We start from the raw sequence: 17,734 nt of genomic DNA, 5'->3' as shown, positions 1-17,734 counted from the left end.
TTGTGGCCAGGAGCTTGTATTTCATGTTGAACCTCTTGGTCTCTCCCATGTTTCCAGCAAAGCACCGTTTATGTCTCAGATCGCTTTGTTGGTTTTGAAGCGCAGGATTCGTCCTGCGGCCATCGTGGAGTCCCGACCCCTAGGTTGGGAACCACCGCTATAGACCGATCTCAAAGGTAAACAATCTACAAGCGAGATTGCCGCTGCCGTGATGGCAGCTGTACTAACACTGAATACCGTAGTGTGATAAGGATTAATTTCAAACCACTTTTATAGTTTGCTGAACTTGACAACAACTGCTTTCACAGTCAGTAAAACTGCATTTAGTTTGACTGTATCACTGGAGACTTTTCTTCAGAGCACAACACATAAATCAGCCAATGAGCAGAATACTGAGTCCAATACTCACAACAGGAACTCAGTGTCTAAAAGTCTACAGAGGCCTACAAACCCCCCCTATTGATTACTTGCTCAGTTTAAGGTTCATTCATCCTCACAAATATCAGTAATCACACTCCGACGCTGACTGATTTCACTCGGTAGCACTTCCGTGTACAAAAAGTCAATAGCTTTTTATGCCTCTTGTATCCAGCCGCTGCAAGCCAAGAAGATGTCCAACCCTGAGCAGTAGAACACCGACTAAGAACAAATACTCATTCACTGAACAACAACCTTGGGTGAGGATTGTGGGAGGGCAAATGTGGGAGTACAGTGTGAATGCGGGTTACCGTCTTTGAATGGGCGTCCAGTGTGAATGGGAGACTTGGTGAAGAGGTTACCGGGTGAGTTACAGCCTGGATTAGCACACGTCTGAGCACTGGGTGATAAAAGCATGACCCCCCCCCCCACCCCTCGTGTCATCACTCTCTCACTCGTTCATCGCCATCATTCCTCTCACTCTGTGCCGCCTCCCTTTCGTCCCCGTCCCCCCTCGCCTTCTTTCCCGTATATCGATTCCTCCTCACGTCTGTTTTATCGCCTTGCTTCTCGTGAAAGTGAATCACGTTCAACAAACAAGAGGAAATCATCAATTAGCACTGTCACATTGACGGCCAAATATAGACAGGCAACGCAGCCGCGGAGATATGTGTCATAACAACTGCACATCATGCTCACTGACAAAACGGGAACACAATTAGTCATCTCAGGGGCTAATTGTGTTCTTAGACAACTGAGAAAATGCAATGTTATTTGAACTGCAAAAAAAGAGAAGATTTTCTTGCAGGAGAGCCGATAAAAAAGAAAAAGCTGATGCAGTCGCCCGGCCATGGTGGATTTTTACCATAACCCAAGAGAGACTGTGTGTATTTTACTCAGGGCTTCATCACATTATTATTTAATCAAAGTAGAGATGCATTTTAAGACTGCAGCAGTTTAATATTGCAATCTTAGCGACAATTTAAGCTCAGTATTCAGTTTTCAGGCGGTATAAAACTACTAAAATCCTCATTAAAGGGATTGTTAGGATGTTTTAAAGTGTTAATATTCTCCAGTGATAGACTATATATAACTATGAAGTGCATAGTTACCTCAAACAATCGCAGCTTTATGTGCCTACAGTACGCATTCCACCCGCTATTTATTTATCCAGCCAACCCCACAAGCGTGCACACGTTTGCCACGCTGGATCACAACCCTCCAGCTCCCCGATAACCTTTGAGCACAGATTGCATTACTGTTGCGAGCCCGGCTCATTTCATCACTTTCTCTCATGTGAAATAAATATCCCCAGCGTCTCGCGGGCCTCATGATGAAAATCGTGGCAAATCAGAGCCGCTGTTATTGTGTTCACACGCGGGTCGGAGGTCATTCTGCATCTCACGTCCATAAAGAGACGAAGTAAATCGAGTCGGCCTTTTGAGTTTTGAGGTCTGGGAGAATCGGCGGTCCCTGGCCGAGGGTCCGGCTGCATCGATCCAGCTCGTCTGATGGTTGCGTCATTGCACTGCTACAGCTTGTTTTTAAATCTAATGTCAATAAACAGAGAATAATACGCATCACATTACAGAAATAAAATAAATTGTGACTCATTTATATTCTTCACGACTGGAAAAGATAAATACTGGGCAGTCAGAATCTGTCGAGCAGGCAGCTCAGAGCTGATTATAGTCTAAACACAAGGCAGCCATAAAACATGCCTATAATACAGCTCATCATTTGGACAAAAGGGCTGACATGAAACATACGGTTCTAATCCAAACTCCAGGGGATCTGCGATCAGCCGTGCACTTGTCTGCATATTACACGACTAACTCTGTCAGAGACGGAGGGAGATTGCTTCAGATTGGCCAATCAAGATGGTAATTAGCCGCATCAGGCGTTTCAGCGCGCGAGCCAGAGAGCTTCGGAAAGAGCTGCTGCTAATCTATATTCTGTGTGCATTTTGAGAGGAGGGAATAATAATATTCACAGAGTAATAAACTCTCAAAAGGTTCGACAAAAGCTGGTTTACTGTCCCCTGAAGCCATCAGTCATTTAAGGGCATCCATAAAGCACGAGGCCTGTGATCCTCACATGCTGCAGCTGTGCAGCCGAGGCCTCCCACTCAAAGTAGGCCTGATGGCTTCAGTCAAATGCTTCTTTGTTGGAAACATTTTTTGCTATACAGAGACACAGTAATTCAGTTAGCGGTGTGCTGTATGAACAGCGTCAGATTCTGCAGCACTGCATCAACACACTACACAGTCTTCTGTAACATGGGTGAATCTGCAGAGAGCTGCGTAATGACGAGGCAGTTTAGAGGACATCACGCGATGGCAATTTTCCCTGAGTTTTTCCAAAAAGAGGCACGGATGGGAAATCCACCCACCGAGAACTAACAGGCTTAAAATTGGCTTTGATTGGCCGCACATCTGCTCTTTCCTCTATCCGCGAAGCGACAGAGAATACAGTGCAGTAATTGTTGGAATTTACTTACCGGTACATGGAACTACAAGCAATTTAGTCCACGGAGTGTGTCCGTGTGTGTTGGCCACCTTTAACGTTGGGTGAAACGGGCATTATCTGCCGAGGGATATTGATAGCAGTGGTCAGAACCTAGAGCGAATCTCTCCCACATAATGTGAACTTAAGTATTCCCCGAAAATGTATGTTTGGTGTTTATTCTGGGCTTTTATTTGGTCTGTGATGTTCCGAGTTGCCACAGTGCTGAAAAAAAATCGGATTTATACGAGCTCAAGAGACTCATATCTTTGTGTGACAGAATTATACCAAATATACATTCATTTTTCCCCCCCAGACTTTTATCATCTTTGTTATTGTGAAATTCTGGGTCGTTTAACCTCTTCGGCTTCTAAACATATTTAAATCAAACACACCTAGTGGGATACAAGAGAAGGGTTCCCCTGACAGTTCTCTTATTTAACTACCAAAGTGAGCGCCCGCCTTCACGATCTAACACATCCTCTAAAAAACGATTATCCCGCCTCCTGTACCTCAATTTGTGTCAAGCTCCTGCAAACAGTGTTTCAAAAACAATGAGTCGCACAACAAGTGAAGCATTCTTTACACCTTTGATGTTTCGGAGCTTTAATAAGCGCTGGCTCTTTCTTTTTTTTATCCAGCAAAGTAACATTGGTACCTTTCCCAGCTACCCCGGGTTTGAACAGTCTTTTACTGTTCAGTTTAATTTGTTTATTTGTCAGCGACGGTCCTCGTTAATTAACAGTTAAGCTGTAAATTAGCTTGTTTTAAAGCTAAGGCAAATTGTCACTTAGTGGGCGTAAAAAGACACATTACAATAAAATATTTCTTACAAAGAACTACAAAGCTGAGGCACTTAGGAAGATGGTTGAGGAGAGAGCAACTAGGAATCTAATCTACACGTCTGAATTCAAGGCAGTGCTACATTAATGCCTGGCTTAAGGGCACTTGAACAGCTATCGGAATGTGTTTGGGGTTGTTGCTGCTGTGCCGCCACATGATTTGGGGTTTTGAGCTGCTCAACACGTGTTCTAACCAATAAATAAATGCAACACAGTCAACAACACGTCTGGGTTTCATCTGGTTGTCTATTTCAGCGGTGCTTATGAGTATTTGGCAGCTCCGGAGCGGCACCGCAGTGGAGCGGACATGTCCGCGCTACAGTACCTGATGTGCTCTATTGGATACCTGTGGTAGAAGCTGGCCGGGAAAGCAGCTGGCAACAGGAGGCCGGCACTAGATGACTGTTCTCAGCACTGGGAACAAAACAAGAAGCAGCTGTGGGAGCGGCGGGTGGGGTTGGCCTCGTCTTTAAAGGAAGGCAGGCTATGATTATCACAGTGCAGAGCGGGGCCACGAAATGCTGTTAACATAACCAGGCCGGCTAGCTAACACTTGAAGCTAATTAACCATTGCGCCACCTGCAGTTTATAGCTTAGCAATTCCAATGCTGAAGGAGCCATCAGTCTATTCTCACAATGCTTTATATATATATACACTCACAGAATGTTTTATACAGCTGTTAGTCTGTTATATATGCACGTCAGAATTCAAGGACCTCTTGCGATGATAATAATAATAATAAACTCTGTTTGTAGAGCACCTTTCATACAAGAAACACAGCGTGAAGTGCTTCACAATAAAGGAAAATAGACAAATAACATAAACAAAATCAGGAATAAAATGTCATTGTTAATGTAAAATAAGACATGTCAAATAAAGATTCGTAATACAATGTGAACAAATAAAGGAAAGTGAAAAATGAAAAAGAAAGTCAGAAAAAATCCAACTCCTTTTGTCTATATTTAAAAAAAATGAATTCAAGAGTTTGAAGTATAATCTGTATAAGTAACAGAAGGTACACAAGCAACTACGAGATAAAAAAAAAAGCTAATCAACGTTCACAAAACAGTAATAGTAAAAACTGATGATGCTCCAACAAAAGCAATTGTTGAAGAATTAAAGATGCTGGTCAATATCTCCTTGGTACTCTTCTACGTGTCACGGTTCATATTCCACTTCGACAGCAACATGTGTTTCAGATATTTGCTAAATTATTTATTTCTTCTGATTACAATCCAAGAAGTCATGCATTGCAAAGTGTGCTGATCGATAATTATGAGCAGGGTTTAATAACTGCACTGCACGTTCACAACTCTTATTGAATGGACTCCAGATGCTGAAGAAGCACCACTTTTCTGTCTCCAACCTTCCTTTGTGTATTTTGAAACGTCCCCACAGGTCCCAGGTTTCCTTTGACACGCTGCATTCAGCTGTAAATCAATGTAGAGACAACATAGGCAACAGAAATAGATAGAAGTAGAAAAAGCCAGACAGCGGACGCTTCTCGTCATGAAAAACTCTTTCCACGTATCTCACGTAGCTCCACGGTGTTCGCCTGCATCCAGGCTGCTGTTTCTTTCATTATTTCCAACACGCTGAATACGAGTGGACGCCACAGCTGTTTGATTTCAGAGAGGCCGACACCAGAATGCCATCTGGTCAACAGCTATCTAAAAGACGCTCACAGTTTGGTCTGACATAGCAGCAAGATGTTCTGTGTGAGGTGATGCCACGTTGTCTCCAGTTGTGCAGTTAACTACAGGCAGCATGAGAGATAGAAGCAACCGACGAAAAAATAGCACAGATTTAGTGTAGTACTAATGGCAAAAACATTGCTATTTCATGCACTGGTCAATTATGAGAGTTTGGGATATTATTTGAGACTATACTGGAAAGAAAACATATGAAATACACATCTAGGTGCATAATATTTCATTAAGAAGTTCAGAAGTTCAACGTAACAACTACACATACGTAAAGCAGAGCCACTGTACAGCTGGAATACATTACGTCATGTGAAAGTGATTAAACACCGTGACATACCAAGCCATGACTTACTCATATCAAGCATCTCTGACTCACTGACTGCAAAACAATGTCAGATGTAAGCCCAACCCCCCCCGCAGCACTGCCTAGATACTACTCGGCCGTCACACTGTATCACCAGACACGTGATTAGTAGTGACTTTATGAAGTGCGATGCTGCGATGCACTGGAGTCACATCAGTGGGCTCGATGTGGGCTCTCTGCAGGGGGCAGCGAGCTGCCACACAGAGGAGGAAGTTCCAGGACGCCGCTGACAGTTTGGAAAGACGCAGTTATGGGGAGACACAGAGGATCAACTCCTCGGAGAGCGTGAGCAACTCATTATATTTCACCTTCAAAACAGATAGTATATTATATTCCTGTCCTTGTCACACAATGCTTTTGGTGCAGGAAGAAGTATGATGTGTAGTCAGTCAAGCTGATTCGAGCGAATGCTAAATTCTCCAGCACACCTTTCTTTATTACCTCAAAGTTTTAAGGATGTCTTTGTCTTTAAGATTGGAGAACGCCAGATTAGGAAAGTATCCAACTGAAAAACCCAACCCAGTGTCGACGAATCTTTTCCAATGAAAGTTGCTCGCAGCACTAGCTCCAAAAGTTGCTGAATCTAGCGAGAACTTTGGCAACAGTGACAGCACCGTCCCTCCAAAGCCACTCCCCAAAAATGATCCTCATGGACGTAGACAATGAACGTGGCTATTGTTAGTGCGCACAGCTGTCCAGCCAGCAGACAGAAATCATTCCAATCATTATATTTACCCACAGATACCACATTTTGTCCATTATTTTTTGTCAGAGCATTTGATTTATTGGTAGCTGACAGAATGTAAAGAGAATCTCAACAAATATAACAAAAAAGGTTTCTAAAATGCATTCCCTGCCCGAGCTTTAACGTTCTAACATGTTCCAGAGCCTTAGAGGACACCTTCCAATGTCTGGTTTTGTCCTCTTTAACTAAAATTCCTATTCTTCTCAGTAAAAAGTAATGAGCCGTAATTACAGACGTGAATGCTGCTTTGAAGCGCTGTGCTTACAGGTCAGTGTTCAGTATCGAGTCGTGGTGGGTGTAATGGTTTCAATGACAACGTCTGCGGACTCGGTTCGTCACACCACATTGAAAACGGTGGGAGCGGGGATGCAGCGCGGCGAGCAGGACATCGCTGGATCCACGCTGGATCCACTCTGGATCCACTCTGGATCCACTCTGGATCCACTCTCTCAGAGTCTTCGAACAAGAGTCTCAGCCGGGGCGCCAAGAGCCGGTGACATCATGCTCTATTTCTGTCCTTCAAGTGGAGCATTCAGAAGCTAAAAGGTATCCATTAACGAGGGCCCAGCTGCATGGTCGACACACACACACACACCAGTCAGTACCAGAGACCAGTTCTGAGCAGTCGAGTGCAGCTGCCAAACAGCCGCTCGTCTTCGTCGTGTCCCGGAGACATTGTGTCAGAAATTAATGTCGGTCTAATTCCTCATCAGTCGGCCTACTTATGAAGCAGCTACGGCGGCACGATTATGGACAAAATGATCATCATGACTATTTTAAATCAATGTGGAGATTATTTATTTAAAATATTCTCATTGCCCTTTCAAATCTAAATAAACGGAGCACTGCTTTCACTTCCATGTTGTGCTACATTCCTGCTAATGGGTCTTCAAAATAAGACTTACAATAAAAGTTTGTTTAGGAAGCGCTTGATTTGATATGCAGCAGATTTCTATGAGCGTAGCGCGCATTTTAAACGTCAATATCACACTGGATTGTGTTTATTTATTTGTGGGAAGCTTGAATCGTGATTCCCTAGTCACATGTCTGAGTTATGGTTAAACAACCAAAAAGAAAACCAACTGGTTTGAGTCTTTCAGTCGCCGCTAAACCGGTTGAACTGAGGAATTAATATTCGTCAACGGTGGACCCAAAAACAAACAGATGTGGCTTTTGGAGGGAGGATTCCATTTCCAGGTCGGCACTGCGAGGAGAACTAAGTATTGGTCATAACCTCATTTCACTCTGCTCACTTAAGTGGCTCTCAGAGGACCAGTTCTGTGTGAGTGTGTGTGTTCTCGAGGATGGGACTGTACGTGTGTGTGTGAAGTAAGATTTGAGAATTTCTGTATTTCTTGCCTCGGGTTCTGAGTCATACCCAAGATCTACCCACAGTGATGCAAACTAACACACACACACACACGCTCGCTCACTTCCATCCATCCCACACAAGTACACGCACACACAAGTACACGCACACACAAGTACACGCACACACACGTGCACTTTCTGCTCACTGAAGGAGATGACATCAAAGTGTTCGGAGTGTGTCTGCCTACGCACTGTCATTTCCTAAATTCAAATGATTTATCATCAAATGTTTTTTGGGGACATTTGGAAAAGAAAAGAAAAGAAAAGAAACACCTGGAAGTGCTTCAATGCATCTCACTGCTGTGCTGAGGACACTTATGATCATATCCACACCAGCTAAACATGCACAGCAGCATAGAAAGGCCAGAGTTGATGTCTTGAACAGACTTGGTGTAGACACTGGTTCCATTAGGTGGGTGAAACTGGTAAACCGCTAACCAGCAGCCTGAGTGCTGGTTGAAGGGGATTCCCTCCTCAACCATGTTCTCTGCTTTTGGTAGATCATAGAACAAAAACCTGTTTATGTTCACTTCTTACGTCATGTAGCATTGCAGCCTCACAACAACAGACTGAGTCCGGCCTGACTCTAACTCCGGACTACAGATTCATCTCTGAGCCACAGGCATGTATGGGCTCCTCACTGCAACGGAGGAACGTAATTCAGCCTTTCCTCTAAGAAGCCAAAAGGCATTTGCAGCAGAGGGAGACACGGGAGAGGATTTTCATTCCTCTCCCACAAAAGAAAATTCCCCAATCCCATTACGAGTTCAAAAAGAGAAAATCCTGTGCTGTCCCATATAGTTCCCGTATTTATTCATATCAGAATTGCAAATTCATATATTTAAAAACTACGAGACGCACCAATTGCATTTTTCTTGGCTTTTCTTTCTAAGAATATAAGTAACTGCGTACACAAACATTTTTTTCGAACTATTGTAAATGAAGTGTTGAGATTTCAGCTACAAAGTCAATAGCTTCCACTTAAGCTAACGTTAGCTATCCGTCAGCTAACTGTCACCAGCTTCATTTTGCCATTTACCACATTGACGGTGAATATTCACACATCTCAAGTGTTTCAGCCTCGGTCAACTCGCCACACAACCTTTCTGCATCTTCCTGTTTCTCTATACGGCGACATCGCATTTGGTTTCACCCAAAAGAGAGCTCGGCCTCGACGATGGCACAATGCTGATCCGTCTCAGAGCCGCAGCCCTTCCATCAGTGTCTGTTTGAGGACAAATCAAGTATCAGAATGACTGGTGCTGCGATTGCCCTTTCCCCTAATAGTGCACTTACAGCTGATACTAAAACAGTGAACACGTGATGATTCATCACCATCCAGGAACATTTCCCCGGGCATCAGTGGCATTTTTTGATCTGTGGCGTGATAACTGATTCAGGGTCCTCATAACAAGCTCTTTCTGTTTATAGTCATCAAAACTAAATTCAGCATTCTTGCGTGATCTTTGAGTACACAGACTGAATAACACCGAAAGAAGACTTTGTATGCACACAGCTGCGGTCTCCTTGTTAGGCTGATCTACTGCTCCTGCAACTTCCTGACTTTACAGCACACTGGTGCCCTGCTGTGCTGTTCATTAGAGAGATAATTACATCTGCAGGAGATCCTTCGGCACCGTCTCGTCACCTCGGCGGGTCTGATCAGAACCCCTACCTCATCCCTTTCTTTCAGTCTCTCTGTCAGACGCCGGTCAGCCTGCACCCAGCACTCGGCGTCGACACTAGCAGTGATGATTCATCCGGAGGAGGGGGGGCGAAGATCCGTCTCCCTAATCAGACAGAACTTTCAAGGGTATTGATCAAGCATCACTGTCGGAGCCATTACAGACACTTGATGCATGCGCCGTGTGCCAAGGGGCCCATCCCTGCTTCTGTCAATGTGAAGAAAATTAAGGGAGGAGAGGAAAAACAAGGCTTCGGGGGTCAATTGAGCGGAAAAATCAAGAAAGGCTTTGGTTTGCGAATCAACGCTTGCGAGGCAGGAAAATTGGAAAATACGCCACCACTGTAGGCCAAAGACGGCCGTGACAAGGACGTGAAGAAAGGAATTACCGCATTTCCCTGCGTTATTTTATGAAACCCACATGTGCACAAGTTTGTAATTATGCTACTTATGATGTACCGTCATGTGTTCTGAAGCTGATAAGCACGTGAACGTCAGGAAAGAAGCCGTCACTACTGGTAAACTAACCGCACAGCCCACTCGAGCTCGTCTTCGTACGGTTTCCTCTTGCACATCGAGCCCGCGGGCGGCCTGAACTGGGACACAAACAATAACAGTAATCATGGAAAATCATGTGGTGCTCTGGCGGGAGGAGACCAGCTGACTGGCTGACTGCTGGAGCCCTGAGGGCCTCCTGCACAAGCAACAGAGAGACAGGGAGGGGGAGGGAAGAAAGAAAAACAAAAAACGCATCAGAAGGAAGCAAATAGGAGACGGATTCACCTCTCATCCCCTCTCCTCGACAAGCTTAGTCATCTTCGCTTCCACCTTCTGCCCTAGTCGGGGGAGCCTCACCATCTCTCTCCTCCCTCCTCCCGCCGCCGTGCCATCCTCTCCTCATTCACAGCTCACCCCCGTGGAGGTCCGCGGAGTGGTACAGTCCATGACTACAAAACACTCGTTTGGAGATATCGGCCGAGGCTTTAAGACGGATGGGTGGACACGGCCCGTGCCCCCTGTGGACAGACTCTTTGACGAACGGCCGTGTCATGTATGATTAATAAACAGAGGGGGGAGGTGGATCATTGACTTAAAGCGGGGTGCTAATGAGCGGACACCCCAGACGTACATAGTGCTTACTCCTCAGATAAATCGCCCTAATTACTAATCTGTAAATGAAACTTTAATTGCTGTGTGAGATGAAAGTCTGTGTCCAGGCTCAATCGCTCTTTTGTACCAAAGACGTTGCAGCAAAGACACTGTTGAAATTTCCACTGAAACCAGCGTGACGGGCATGAATGGGCGAACCGAGGATCAATCGGCGGCGCTGTACAGTAATCTAGTGCAGCCTTCGCTTTCATTACAACATCGGTGTGCGAGTGATCAATTGGCCAGTGTCTCATTACTGTCTGGCTGGTGCAGAGAAAAAGCGCTCGCATCTGCGTCTGGGTCGTGCGGCGGGTCCGTCACAGTGACCAACACATCCATTTATGATTTAATGTTATTACTACTGTTTTCTTTATTAGTAGATTTCTTGACCAAATCAATAGCAATAGAAATGTCTGCGTTTTTCCTAAAATCAATTAAAATTTTTGCCGGATAAATGTAATGTTTTATGAAAGTGAATCAACCCCTCGGAAAGGGAGATTCAACAGAAAACACGGGTGTAAAGCACAGAGCAGTAGACATTTCCTTCTGTTTTTGGGAACCAAAAATAGTGGTGTGCACCCCCCCCCCCCCCCCCACACACACTTTACATTTAGTGACACTTTGGCTCCACACGCCAAAGATAGAGTAAACTAATGAAATCATTCCTCTCTCCAGAGCATCTCCTCCTTTAAGAAACATCTGGATGGCTCCAGCATGTTGCCAGTGACCAGGATGGAGAACATGATCAGCAGCAGCAGCAGCTGTCATGGATGGACGTGGACGTGTGTTTGGCGACAGTAAATAAGCAGCGTGGTGAGAAAGGCTCCCACACTCCCTCAAGGCCTTTTGGAGTACAGTAACGCACAGCTGAGTGCTACGGGGAAACGCTGCCTGGCTGTGTCACGATACACGGGGGCGTTGGGAGCAGGGTCACATGTGCTGCAGGCTCTGGGTTGCCTCCGTGCTCGACATGTCTTTCTCCTTTCTCCGAAATCAGTTTATCAAGCACAATGGCGGGGAGTTTGTTTCTCTGTGAGCAGAGTGACTCTCCAGCTACACTGTAGCAGAGGAAACAAGCCGGAATAATGCAAGACACGGGGAGAAAAAAAACACACACACCAGGCTTTCAGAAGACAGCAGTGCCCCTCATTTCCCAGAGAGGCTTATAGTTAGAGGCAAGAACAAATTGCTCACCCTGTGCAACGAAACGCATGTTGCATCAGCTGCAGAGATGTGGCTGAGGATAACTCCGTCGCTGTATTTGCTGAATAGAGTTTACCACTTTGTCAGAGGGAAGCGGAAACACTCATAACGTACTTCACACTAAATTGCGGCAAACTGAGAGAGTAGTTAATGAGAATACTTTGGGTAAAGACAATCAATGGACACACTGTGGAAACAAATGTCCTCTTCTGGGTAAAGTCGAACTATCTATTAGGAGTGCAATGTAGCAAAATGTAGCAAACAAAGCAGAAAATCCTACCGCGTAAAACACAGGAACCAATGAAAATGTTACAGTAGACTTGATAAGTGACTCTAAGAATCCCTAAATACACTACATATCCTGTGGGGCCTCAGGACTAGAAGTAGGACATTTTGTAGAAAAACTGCAAGAGTTTGGAAACTAATCAACATGTGAATCAGCGACGGAGAAAAGGGTCATTATGCAGGAAGTGATTTAAGAAGTTCCTTGTGATGTTTATCACATGACTCTGGGTCGCCGCTGAAATCTTTTGCAACTGTTCTCAAGCTAAACTTTTCAGAGACACTTTCACAAAACAGTCCTTCAAATGCAAGTCAGAAGCATTTGAGCATCAATGTATTACACAGCAGGCATGTCGTGCAGCGTGTGACACGTATGCAGCTAACGGTGGCCTCTGCCGCACCTCCGCTCTGGAACAAAAATGGCCCGATGAAATGTAGAAAGAGGAGACAAGGGGACAGTGGGTGAGGAGAGGAGGCAGAGGAAGGGGCTGGGGCGCTGTTGGATTGTTATGCATGTACAAAAAAAAAAAAGGGGAAGCGCTGTTGCCTGGAAGCGTCGAGTGGGGACGGCGAGTGTCACTCCGATCAGTCGGGAGTGTCATGACGAGTAGCCGAGCCGCGACCTCTGATGGGGGGAAAACAGAGGAGAAGAGGGAGACACAAGGCGAAGCGAGACATAACAGAAAAGGCAGTGACAGCAGAAACAGAGAGAGAGAGAGGGGGGGGAGAGGAACAAGAGGGAGGGAAGTCTGTGGTGGGCCAACGCCTAATCCTGCCAGTGCTGCAGGCTTCAGGAACTGAGGAGTGATATCAGTAAAGACACATTCACAGCCTGCCTATCGCCCCAAATGAGGCCACTTCTGTCTTCTGAAGCTCTGCTGCCTCTCTCCTCCCATCCGCCACCTCCTCTGCAAATCACACACACACACCGAGAGGAGAGAGACCTGGGAGCTATCTATTGCCCTCTTTAAGAATCCCACCACATGATTCTCTGAGAAACGTTCCACACTGCCGGCCCCCCCTTAAGTCGCTGCAAAATTACATCTGTGCTAAAGAGGCCCCCGTCTTGTTTTATTTATTCTTTTCATTTCGTTTTAATAAGAGGTGTCAGATGCAGTAAAATCATCACAGCCACAGAAATTCACAACACACCAGCACAAAGGTGACGGCGGCCTCTGTGAAATAAGCTCGTTGGTATTGTCCGAGCTGCAAGCACAACCTCTTATCTGCCACATATTAAACAGAGGCACAACAGGGCCACTTCTGCCTCAGCTAAATGCCTCGGTGTAATTACCGAGCTCTAACAAACCTCTTCATAAACCGTTAAAGAGTGATGTTGATATCATGCGGGCCAATGAGACGCCATCGGATTAATTCATGGAATCGTTTGTGCCGGGACGGCGATGGGAGGATCCTGATCGCCGCCCTCGGAGTGACATCTAATTTAAGCCGGGTGTGAGGAAAGGCACCAGAGCACTATATGTCGGCTCTGTCATTACACAATGACAACCCCATACATCACCACAGCGCCAAGACAGAGCCTTCACTGCCGGGTGGATAACAGTGAGTACGTCTGATAATGGAAATGTTATTTCGCTTTGGCAGCCCTGGACGCTCTCTCTGGGAAAATTAAGCGGTGGGAATGTTTGGGCAAGAGAGACTCAAATTTGCTATTTCAACAAGAATGGGGAAAGACGTGCATTCAAATAAGAGAGGTGTGATTGGTGTCGCACAAAATTCCGGGCCCTATACATGCCCCCCCACCCCCACGATTGGGGCCTCTGGGTAGTCAGTCACACGTTTCCCCTCGCTACGACACCCCTGCTCGGTTTTATTCTGTGTGTACCATCTATAAACAGTATTTTAAAGTGTTTAAGTTTTCCATTTGTTTCCCCTCGTACCGCTCAACTGTATATTATGTCCACTGTGTAACTTCTGAGGAGGATAGAAGCCCCGAGGCTAAAGCATGAGCTGCATAACCCCGAGTTCAGACCTCCAGTCTGAGATGAATCCGAGTGGAAAACCTAGCAAAAGGCATATTTATAGCATCCCGACACCCAGCGATCTGTTTCACGCGTCACAACAAAGAGCTGCAAGTCCTTCTTAAAGCCACGGGACGGGAAGAAAAAAAAAAAAAAAGAGCAAACATTGAAATTCTGGCTGGATTCATTGAAAATATGAGGTATCGTTTAACACTGCGAACCTCTTTAAAGCTGTAATGTGAGATCACGCCAAAGCAAAGTGCCTCGCCTGTGTCTCTGAAACCATGCGGATTACTGTGCTACAGAACAAAGTCCTTCTCTTCCCACCAGCACCAGCAAACCTCCAGAGCCCTCTGGAAGGAGGCTGGGGAGAGCGTGTGACTGGAATTACTGGCACACTTTCAGAAAGCGCTAATCTCCGCTTACTGTGTGGAGTCTTTACCGACGACTTTTTCTTTTGTCACATATCGCTACAAAAATTAACAATCCGCACCAAAACATCGAGCTGAATGTTTCCGTCACGTTTCACTGATTTGACTGCAGACAAAAAGGCAAAACCTGCAGTGTCATACGACCGACACGGTTGACTTCACACCGACTATGAATTATGAATCAGGTTTTGTTTGGGGAAGTCTAAAATGTGACATTTGGGTTGAAAAAGACTAAAAAACAAAAGCTTAACACACACTATGCTTTATCCAGAGCTTTAATACACCATCATTATGCAACGGGAGTGTAACTGGTAATTAGATGTGTTTAAATTGATGCAAACGGTACCACTGTCTTGATATCCCCGTGAACTATAAACTTTATTGCATGATTTCTTTTGGAATTTGGAGTTACATAGCGAGAGACCCCGAGTTCGTGGAAAACACAATGTTTGTGCCATATTCATTGAACAATAATGAACTGGTGTACTGCAAGATTACCTCAAAGTTTAAAGGATACTGGCGGCTGGGGAAGAATATATTTAGTTGTGGTTCATCCGGTGAAAGGGTTTCTGGGAATTCAAATGAGAACAAAGCGATACAACCAAACACTGTGTGCAACCAGAGACTAAAGAAGGGGTCAGCAACCTTTTACCCCAATAAAACTACCGTAAATAACAGGCCTGGCAACTACCAAAAACTCTCTTGCACACTTATTGCTAATGTCCCATTGGCTAAGCTATGACGTTCCACCTTTGTACTAAAGAGTTTACATATACTGTGGCTCAACTCTTGCGTAAAAGCTATTTTATACAACACTTTTATCGTAAACTACAAAAATATTCGTGGCAAATTGGAGCCACACAGATAGACTAGGTCAGAGCCGGGCAACCTGGTGGCCTAGAAGTCACGTCACACACACCGTATGACCGTGACATCAGGTTTCAATTCCAGCCATGGACCTTTGTTGCATGTCAGTAAAAGCAGAAATGACACGTCGGAATCATCGCCGTGGCTTACCTGCGGCAGGGCGGAGGTGAGCTGGCGCTGCAGAGAGTCGCGGTCGTAGACGACGTCCTGAAGGTGCTGCTGGGACAGGCCGAGGCTCTCCTGGGTCTCCCTCAGCGTGTCCAGCAGCCGGTCCCGCTCGTCCAGCATGTTGACCATCAGCTGCTCAAAGTGGGAGTCCGGGTCCGAGGTGCTCTGAGAGCCGCGCTGGCTCAGCGCCGTGTCCTCGCTGATGGTGGGCATCACCTCGCACATCATCTTGGCGCTGGGACGAGAGGGAGATCGGAGATTAGACAGAGTTTCGACAGGAAATGAAGACGGTGGTGCGGTGAGTGAAAAGGTAGTGTTGAATTCAGCAGCATGTTGTGTTGATTTGCATACAGATCAATTGCTAGACCATTGACCTTGATGGAATGTCCTCTCTCAAGAGGGTAGCTATATATATATATATACACATATATATATTATATCAAGCATTACAACTGGCGAGATGCTTGTATCTTTAAGGTAACTTCCTGCTACACTCTTTCCTTTTCCGTTGACCCCCCTGAGGAAATGAACCTCCATTTGTTAGTCTCAATCTGAAGCAATCCACCAACTCAATCGCTCAACAAAAAAGTAAAATCTGAACAGCAAGAGACAGCATCGCATAATAAATATTCAATTTTAATAAATATCAATTCCCTCGGGTCATACCTGAGGCAGTTGAATCAAATGAAGGAGGACACTCTTTAGCTTTGCTATCATAAGGTGCCAGAAGCAATATAACGGCAACCCTTTCAGAATAAATGGCGCCATGCACGGCAAACAAATGACGGAACTGCAGGGTGCATCGTTCTGCATTTTCTGAGCTGGGAATTAGGTTTCAACACATTCCCCTTCAGGGTTACAGCGGGCTGCACGTATCCCACCATGCATTGTGTTGATTGACAGACAGCTCACCAGTTCATGACCAGGTCATGACTCGCAGGTTTAGGAGCCGCAGATGTTAAACTTCTAAAGTATATACAATCTAAATTAAACTACAACAAATTTGAATTTATACCAAAGCAACCTCAATATCTTGATTAGATTCAGGCTTAAAGTTAGAATTAGGATTGCGAGGATCTTAACATTTATAGCAAAAGTAGTGTGTGTCCACATCAGTGTCTACCATCCACTATTTCTGTCTGCATGGCTGTGAGTGTGTGACTGGGCCCGACACAGTTGGTGCTCGGCTCAGCGTCACCCCGGCGCTTTCGGAGCTGCAGAGACGTCTTGGAAGGCTGGGCGTTCTGCCCTAGATTTCACGCTTGTGCCGTTTAACGACCCAGAACCAGATCGAGTTGCATAATACACCGCATCTATGCAATAGTGGATAAGTGAGACCATACTCCAGTTTCCCCTGAGGGACTGCAGAAAGCCTCCGGAGTCATCCTAACCGATAAGATGGCTCATGAGCTGGAGCCAGGTTTGCGTCGTCACACATCAGTCATGTAATGAAGCAAGCTAAGCTAAGCTGCAAATAACCATGGGTTGGAAATATTTACCGAGGCGAGGTGAACACAAAGCATGAAAATTGTGCAAAGCTAGCATCCTAGCAGAGGGTCTTCTCACTTCCTGCATTTACACTGACTGGACGCAGCCGTTTGGTACATTACTGACGAGCTAACTGTTCATGACATTACAGTGTCTCTCTTTCTTATTACACGTGTAAAATACAACATTTAATATGTGAATATGACAGCTTTGAAGTTATTAAAAAGGGACAAAGCTGGGCTAGCCATTTCCCCTTGTTTTCAGCACAAGCTAAGCTAAGCTAACTGCCTCTTGGCCCAATCTCTCCACTGTATGCAGAGATAAAAAAAATACACGTATTAATGTAATGTTTGGACATTTCTGAGTTGACCCCAGTCATTTTTGTTCAGGCCCTCTAGAACAACAAATACGCATGATTGATGCTATAAACTAATGTTAATTGCACAGCCAAACATATTTTTATATTCCATTTAATCTTAACAGTAGTTACTCAGTGTGTTGACCCCCCTGGCCAGGTTTACTCAGTGAG

At 45.3% G+C, this 17,734-nt stretch overlaps 1 protein-coding gene across 1 annotated transcript in view; it reads right to left on the bottom strand.

Annotated features, from left to right (window-relative positions):
• ppfia2 (PTPRF interacting protein alpha 2) overlaps nucleotides 1–15,945 on the bottom strand; it is a 115,642-nt gene extending 99,697 nt beyond the window's left edge. Inside the window, exon 1 of the mRNA XM_076111573.1 lies at nucleotides 15,700–15,945. Within this exon, the coding sequence (XP_075967688.1) occupies nucleotides 15,700–15,945 (246 nt within the window). The remainder of the gene's footprint in view (nucleotides 1–15,699) is intronic.
• Between the last annotated feature and the right edge of the window lie 1,789 nt (nucleotides 15,946–17,734).

The sequence above is a fragment of the Anarhichas minor genome, unplaced genomic scaffold (genome assembly GCF_050575085.1).
Source record: "Anarhichas minor isolate MPS153535 unplaced genomic scaffold, ASM5057508v1 ptg000045l, whole genome shotgun sequence".
NCBI lineage: Eukaryota > Metazoa > Chordata > Actinopteri > Perciformes > Anarhichadidae > Anarhichas > Anarhichas minor.
This window is presented reverse-complemented; position numbering and strand designations above follow the sequence as displayed.